We start from the raw sequence: 7086 nt of genomic DNA on the forward strand, positions 1-7086 counted from the left end.
ATACGGCGACTATGTTGACTTCTGGACCACTTACTTTTCTTTTGTCCATGTCATCACACCTGATGACCAGGTCGGTACAGAATACATCAATCTCTTTGGAGCGCAGATGGTGAAGGTTGGCACCACAGAGAAGCCTATGATCGTCTACGCGTTCAGGAAAGGAATGTCCCCTAGACCCTTATGTGAATCGATCATACGAAGCCGCCCCAAGACCTTTGTTGAGATAATGCGTCGCGTGGTGGAACACATCGCCTTTGAGGGCGAGGTGTGCGAGAAGCGCACAAGTGTCGCACCCGCACGCCCAAGAGCGCAGTCGCGTGCACAACCCGTCAGGGTCCACGAGGCCACGACGGGAAGGAAGAACCAAGACAGGAAGCGCCCATAGGAGGCGAGGAGGCCTCAGGAAAAGGGGGCAGCAGAAGGGAACAGGCAGGTGAGGAAAGGAAATAGGCCGTTAAGGCACAATTTCGTGATGGAGCTGAAGGATCTTATTGTTGTGCCCAACATAGCTGACAGGTTGAGGCCACCAGTGAAGTCTGACAGGGTGCTCGGACCTCGTAAGGACTCGTGGTGCGAGTTCCACGAGGTGTTTGGGCACCATATCAACAACTGCTTGGCGCTAGGCCATCAGTTGGATGAGCTCGTGAAGAATGGCTTTCTGAAGGATTATCTTGTTGGGCCTACTACGACCACAACCCTAACAGTGCCAAAGGAGGATCAAGCGCATGAAATGCCAATCCATGGAGAAGTGCACACCATCTCTGGTGGCTTTTCTGGAGGAGGACCCACTTCCTCTCAGCACAAGAGGTATGTGAAGGCAGTGAACTCAGTTGCTGAGGAGGGTTTGGATGATCAGTGGGATTCAGACCTTGTGTTCACAAGGGCTGACCTACGAGATGTTGTCCCACATGACAATGACCCTGTGGTCATTTCGGTTGTCACAGCTGGGAGAAAGGTGCATAGGGTTCTCGTCGACCAGGGCAGTTCTGCAGATGTCATGTTTTGGTCGACGTTCAATAAGTTGCAGTTGTCCCCTGACTTGCTGAGGCCCTACACTGGATGCTTGTATAGGTTCACATAGGACCAAGTTGAGGTGCGTGGCTACCTGGAGCTGAGGACGACGTTTACTGATGGAACGGTGTCGCGTACCGAGAGCATCCGGTATCTAGTCGTGAATGCTAATTCAGCCTACAACATCCAGTTGGGAAGGCCAGCGCTGAATAGACTAAGAGCGGTGGCCTCCACGTGCCACATGAAGATGAAGTTCCCGATCTTAGTGGCAGGGTCATTGTGATCAAATCTGATCAAGAGGAGGCCCGGAGATGCTATGAAAATAGCTTAAAGACAAAGAGAGGCGTTGGAGAAGGCAGCGTTGGCAATAGTGTTCTCGGCCAGGAGGCTCCGCCACTATTTTCCCAACTTCATAGTGGTGGTGATGACGAACCTCCCCATTCGGAAAGTACTTCAGAAGCCAGATGTAGCTGGAAGGATGGTTCGCTGGGCGGTGGAGCTGTCAGAGTTTGATATCCAGTACGAAGCCCGGGGATCCATCAAAGGGAAAGTCCACGCAGATTTCGTCGCAGAGCTCTCACCAGGAGGTGCCCCCCAAGAGGTGGAGTTAGGATCACAGTGGATGCTCTCAGTGGATGGGTCCTCCAATCAACAGGGGAGTGGCGCGGGAATAGTTTTGGAGGGGCCTAACGGGGTGTTGATCGAGCAAGCCCTACGCTTCGCCTTCAAAGCAAGCAATAACCAAGCTGAGTACGAGGTGCTGATTGCTAGAATGCTTTTGGCCAAGGAAATGGGCGCGCAGAGCCTCTTGGTAAAGAGTGATTCACAGTTGGTCACAGGGCAGGTAACTGGGGAGTATCAGGCAAAGGACCCGCAGATGGCAGCATATCTAAAGTATGTCCAAGTGTTGAAGGGAGCTTTCGCTACGTTTGAGCTGGTGCATGTCCCTAGAGAGCAAAATGCCAGAGCTGACTTGCTCACGAAGGCAGAGGACAGTCATTTAAGAAACGCTCAAAGCACCGCGAAAATTTGTGGAGGATAATAGGGTGGATGTTCTTCACATTAGCGCAGCGAGAGGAAAGCCAAGGAGTCATCGCTCTCTGACTCAAGATACGGCGAGGACACCACGCATCAGCGCCCATACGGCCTCGCCCGAGGAAGAGAAGCGTGTGCAGGTGTGTGCCTTGGAAGAAGGGGATACGTGGATGACACCTTATAGGCGATACATTGCAGATGGGATTCTCCCAGCAGAGCCTGGAGAGGGAAAGAGGATAAAGAAAAACTCTGCAAGGTACACTCTCATTGGTGAAGTGATATTCAGGCATGGGTTCACGCACCCAATTCTAACATGTGTGAGTGGCGACGAGTGTACGAGGATCATATCGGAACTCCACGAGGGATTTGTGGAAGCCACGTAGGGGGAAGATCACTAGCTTCCAAGGTGATTCGCGCGGGGTTTTATTGACCATCAGTGAGGGAAGACTGTGTGAGGTACGCCCAGCGATGCAAGCAGTGCTAGATGCACGCTGACTAGCACAAGGCGCCTCCAGAAGAGTTGAGGTCGATTTATAGCCCGTGGCCTTTCCACACATGGGGGATCGACATTCTGGGGCCTTTCCCTCTGGCGATAAGGCAGATGAAGTATTTGATAGTCGTCATCGAGTACTTCACGAAGTGGATAGAGGCAGAACCAGTGGCACAGATCACTGCGCACAAGGTATAACACTTTGTTTGGAAGAACATTGTGTGTCGTTTCGAGGTGCCAAGGCGTCTCATCTCAGATAATGGCACTCAGTTTGCGAGCCAACAGTTGGGGAAGCTGTGTGCAGAGGTAGGAATCAAGCAAGTGTTTGCATCAGTCGAACACCCCCAAACGAATGGGCAGGTAGAGTCAGCAAATAGAATTTTGCTGAGGGGATTGAAGCGAAGGCTTGAGAAAGCTAAAGGGGTGTGGGCAGAAGAAGTACCAAGGATCGTGTGGGCTTACCACACCACGCCTCAATCTTCCCCCATGGAGACGCCGTTCAACTTGGTATATGGGTCAGACGCCATGATCCCGGTGGAGATTCACAAGAGCTCACCTCGCTTTCTGAGCTTTGTGACAGAGGAGTCCAACGAGGAAAGAAGGGTAAACCTAGAACTATTGGACGAGGCCAAAGAGGAAGGGAGGATAAAGGCTGAAGCTGTGAAGAGGAGAGTGGAGCATCAGTATAGCTCTAAGGTGAAGTCGAGACAGTTCCAAGTAGCTGACTTGGTCATGCGGAAGGTCATCCTTATGAGTTAGAGAACAAGTTGTCTCCCAAATGGACCGGACCTTTCAGAGTAACCGAAGCCAAGGGAAATGGTTCGTACAAGTTAGAGACTCTAGAAGGGGGGCCCATCCCACGCAGCTGGAATGCAGCCAATTTAAAATTTTATTTCAGTTGAAGAACATTATGAAGTACACAGTTTTAAAGGGGACACTCGTTTTCCCTCTCGGAGGTTTTTTAATGAGGTCACCCAAGTAAAAAAGAAGTTCAAGAAAACTTTGTCTCACCCTTTCCTTTTCTCACAATGTAAAGCAAAGACTAAGAAACAAAAACAAAGGCTCAAGGCGTCGCCAACCGTAGGCGTCGCCTGGGGCAGGCGTCACCAAACGTAGGCGTCGCCAGACGTAGGCATCACCAGGTGAAGGCATCGCCAGATAAGGGAGCGGGCGTCAAAATCAAAGCAAGTAACGGGAGCACACGCTCATACGCAAGGATCAAGGTACACTCAGTATAAGCTAAAATCCGGGTGTCTAGTCCATGAGCAGGGGTTAAGGGATTCCTTCGGGACGCCCCCTCCTCAGGTAGGAATAGCTAGCCCCGGTGTCTGAAGTTTAGACACCTCGTAAGGAAGTGGCGGGGGGCGTTTCCTTTGAGCGTGGGCATCAGACAGTAAGAAGTTCGGAGCAGTGGAGAACCAGGTCACTTGGTGCAGATACACGCAATTAAGGAGAAGCATCGTCCTTCGGGAAACCTCCTCCTTAGGCGTAATCACTAAAATCCCTGGTCATCTTGGTGTTTAGACACACCAGGGACGATACGACGATGTTTCCGACACGCCTCTCCCTAGGCGTGGGCACCAAGAACACTGATCGCCTTGTAGTTTTCAGACACCCTGGGGACAAAACGGCACTACCCCCGGGTAGGCCTCTCCTCAAGCGTGGGCACCAAGCGTGCAGAGATAAGGGCTAAGTTGCCTTGGTGTTTAGGCACCCCGTGGACGATACGGCGCTGCTGTAATAGGCCTCTCCACGGGCGTGGGCACCAAAGCGTGACTTTGTCCCAAGTGTTTAGACACGCTAAGGACAATACGACCTCGCGTTCAGCAGGTCTCTCCTCGAACGTGGACACCCAGTACAGATAAGATAAACCCTCCTCGCCTTCGAGCGATGTCGAGGCCACAGAGGAAGAGATAAAGCCCTCCCTCGCCCTTGGGCGATGTCGAGGCCATAGAAGAGACGAGACCTCTTTTCATCTTAAGCGATCACAAAGCTAGCAATACCCTTGGCAGTAAGCGCCCTGGGACGCAAGGAAAGTGAGCAAAAAAGAAAGTTGAAAATTTTTGCAAGTTAAAAAGGCAAGAGAAATTCGAAGAGCAAAATGAGAGCGTAGATCAAAGCAGGTAGAGGTGATGGGGAATAAAGCATAAATACGAGTGATCGAAGGCAGTAAAGACAGAAAAGAACACTCAAGAGTATGAAACCAGAACGATCAGTTATATTTAAAGTATGCAGATGACATTGTTCATGGAGATTACAAAGATTAGCTATGTGCAAAATGGGTAGCAGAAAATGTTCACAGTAGTTACAAAGTACAATGATTGGCTAGTCTTCAGGGGCCTCCAAAGGCACAAGCTTGCCATCGACCACTTCGTTGAAGGGGCTGCACTCTGAAATGTGGATGCCAGGGTTCGCGCAAGCCGCTTGAGCAAGGGCCTCCGCAAACCCATCAACAAAACCCGTTACAGCCTCTTCGCTCAGCTTTTCCTCTGTGGCTTTGAAGTTCTCAGCTTGTGAAGCCATCTCTTGCTCTTTGGCTGATAAGGCAGCGATCAGCTCTTGAACCTTGGCCTGCAGAGTCGTGTTTTCAGTGGCTAGCAGGGCGTAATCGTTAGTTTTGGCCTCGAGTGCTGCCTCAGCTTTTCCCAACTTTTGTTCCCAGTCAGTGCAATGGTCTTCAAGCTTCTTCTGCTGCGCCACAGAGGTCTTGGCTGCGTCTTCAAGCTCCACGATTTTCACTCGGAGGGGCACGACTTGGTTAAGGAGTTCAGCATGCGCCTGCCCCACATCATGTAGTCGTTTGCTAGCCTCCTCCTTGGACTTTTGAGCCACCTTCAACGAGACCTTGTAGGCCTCCTCTTGATGTTCCCAGTGGCGGGCTAACCTTTCCTTCTCCTCTTTCAACGAGGCGTTCTCCTTCTCCAAAGCTTGGAAGGCAGAGGCTTCGATCGCTCTGGTTTTAGCTTGGGCCCGTCAGGTGTTAGCACAAGCAATGAAGGCGCCCATAGAGTAGTTCATGCCTTCCTTTTTGGGCCCTTCGGTTTGGCTGTTGGGAGACATCTTCTCTAAGTATCCCCTCAGCGTTTCTTGAAGAGGTAGGGGAAGTTCTGGGGCAGGTGGTGGAGCTGATGTGGGCTCAGCTTCAGTCTCACCCTCCAAGGCCAATGGTTGAGGGGGTGAGGTGGCACTTGGAGGGTTCTCCCTAAGAGACTCAGCCCTGTGGGAGGAGGAGGTGGTGGAGGTAGCAACTTCAGGTGTCGCTCGGGTAGTCCTTCTTCTTTTGAAGACTTGCCCTTCAGCAGAGTCTTCCGCGTCTTCAGAAGGCACCACCACCACCCATTTGCCTTTATCAAAGGGGGGCTGGTGCGACGGTAGTCTCAGCCAAAGCAAGTGGAATGGCTGCTGTACCGATCAGGTAATCGGAAGTGATGACGTGGCAGTAAGCGATAATATAGGCGTGTTGAACGAGACACTTGGTCGACAGGAGGGAAGTACGTCGGGAAGTCTGTGTAGTCGCCAATCGTTGAGTTGGCGTTCTCCGATCACTGGTATGTTTAACCGGCGGTCACCAGGTTTGCGTCATAGTCGCCGTATGTGAGTTCTAGGAGATCAGGTGGTTAGAGACCGCCTAAAGGGGCACATCGCCGAAAGATCAGGAAGGCTTACTTAAGGCTTTCAAGGGGTACAAGTACGAAGGACAAGGCTATCAGATGATCACTCCCTAGCCAGAGGTCGAGGCAAGGGAACAGTTTACCAGAACATGCATAATGTGCAAGTGAAGCAGATCGTGATAGCGGCAGGCGAGAGCACAGAGAAGGTGTGCATGGTGACACCCCGTACTCGCCGCTTAAGGGGTCGCGCTCCAAGGAAGCTGTAGTTACTCCTCGCATGGGTAACTTAGTCGAATAGCTTGAAGAAGTAGAGGTGACGCTCAAGTAGAAGGGGGCTCCAGATGGTGACACGTGTACAGCTGGATACGAGCCACGTGTCCAGAGGTGTGACCGTGAGGAGAGAGAAACGCTCAGGTATATAAGGAACTCTTAACAGATTTTGAGGTACGCTTTCTGAGAACACTAGAGTACGTTTTTCAGAACACTTGAGTACGTTGAGAGAATACTTGCACGGTTCCTTGAGTTTAGATTTTGTCTCTTAGTATTTGGTGATTCCGTCACTGACTTGAGCGTCAGAGCGCGATCGGCCACAGCGGCGCCACTCTATCTTTTTCAGGTTCTTGCGGAGAATTGTGGTGTGAAGGACAGTAGCTAACGTGGTGCGAAGCTGATCCAGAAGGAGAAACCTTTGATGTGGCAAGGCTCTTGCACTCAGATCAACCGGCAGGATCATCAGGCGCCCACCGTGGGGTCGTGTAAAACGTGTTTCCCATCCACAGCGTGATTTCTTGAAGTTTCTGCGATTCTTGTGTGGTTGTGTGCTGGCGCAACCATTTTCGGCGTTTTTCACCGTTTGTTCGAGCTTTCAATCGGTAGTTGAAGTTTTTCACCGTTCGTTTGAGCTTTCAATCGGTGAATCGAAGTTTTTACCGTTCGTTC

The 7086-nt window shown here is 51.3% G+C and overlaps 3 protein-coding genes across 3 annotated transcripts; all 3 read left to right on the top strand.

The window, feature by feature from the left end:
• Positions 1-472: 472 nt before the first annotated feature.
• On the top strand, positions 473-1081 carry LOC137815646 (uncharacterized). The gene has a single exon (XM_068618761.1). It carries the CDS (start codon positions 473-475, stop codon positions 1079-1081), a length of 609 nt encoding a protein of 202 aa, XP_068474862.1.
• Positions 1082-1435: 354 nt separating this feature from the next.
• LOC137815650 (uncharacterized) lies at positions 1436-2053 on the top strand. The gene has a single exon (XM_068618766.1). It carries the CDS (start codon positions 1436-1438, stop codon positions 2051-2053), a length of 618 nt encoding a protein of 205 aa, XP_068474867.1.
• Positions 2054-2216: 163 nt separating this feature from the next.
• Positions 2217-3295, top strand: LOC137815656 (uncharacterized). The gene is made up of 2 exons (XM_068618769.1): positions 2217-2363; positions 2897-3295. Exons 1-2 carry the CDS (start codon positions 2217-2219, stop codon positions 3293-3295), a joined length of 546 nt encoding a protein of 181 aa, XP_068474870.1.
• The last annotated feature ends 3791 nt before the right edge of the window (positions 3296-7086 follow it).

This window comes from Phaseolus vulgaris, chromosome 10 (genome assembly GCF_000499845.2).
Source record: "Phaseolus vulgaris cultivar G19833 chromosome 10, P. vulgaris v2.0, whole genome shotgun sequence".
Taxonomy (NCBI): Eukaryota; Viridiplantae; Streptophyta; class Magnoliopsida; order Fabales; family Fabaceae; genus Phaseolus; species Phaseolus vulgaris.

Bases quoted from the DNA above. Each gene is read 5' to 3' on its own strand.
- LOC137815646 (XM_068618761.1), top strand. From the start codon at position 473: ATGGAGCTGAAGGATCTTATTGTTGTGCCCAACATAGCTGACAGGTTG.
- LOC137815656 (XM_068618769.1), top strand. From the start codon at position 2,217: ATGACACCTTATAGGCGATACATTGCAGATGGGATTCTCCCAGCAGAG. The intron at 2,364-2,896 runs GTGAGTGGCGAC...ACGAATGGGCAG, and splicing joins CGCACCCAATTCTAACATGT to GTAGAGTCAGCAAATAGAAT.
- LOC137815650 (XM_068618766.1), top strand. From the start codon at position 1,436: ATGACGAACCTCCCCATTCGGAAAGTACTTCAGAAGCCAGATGTAGCT.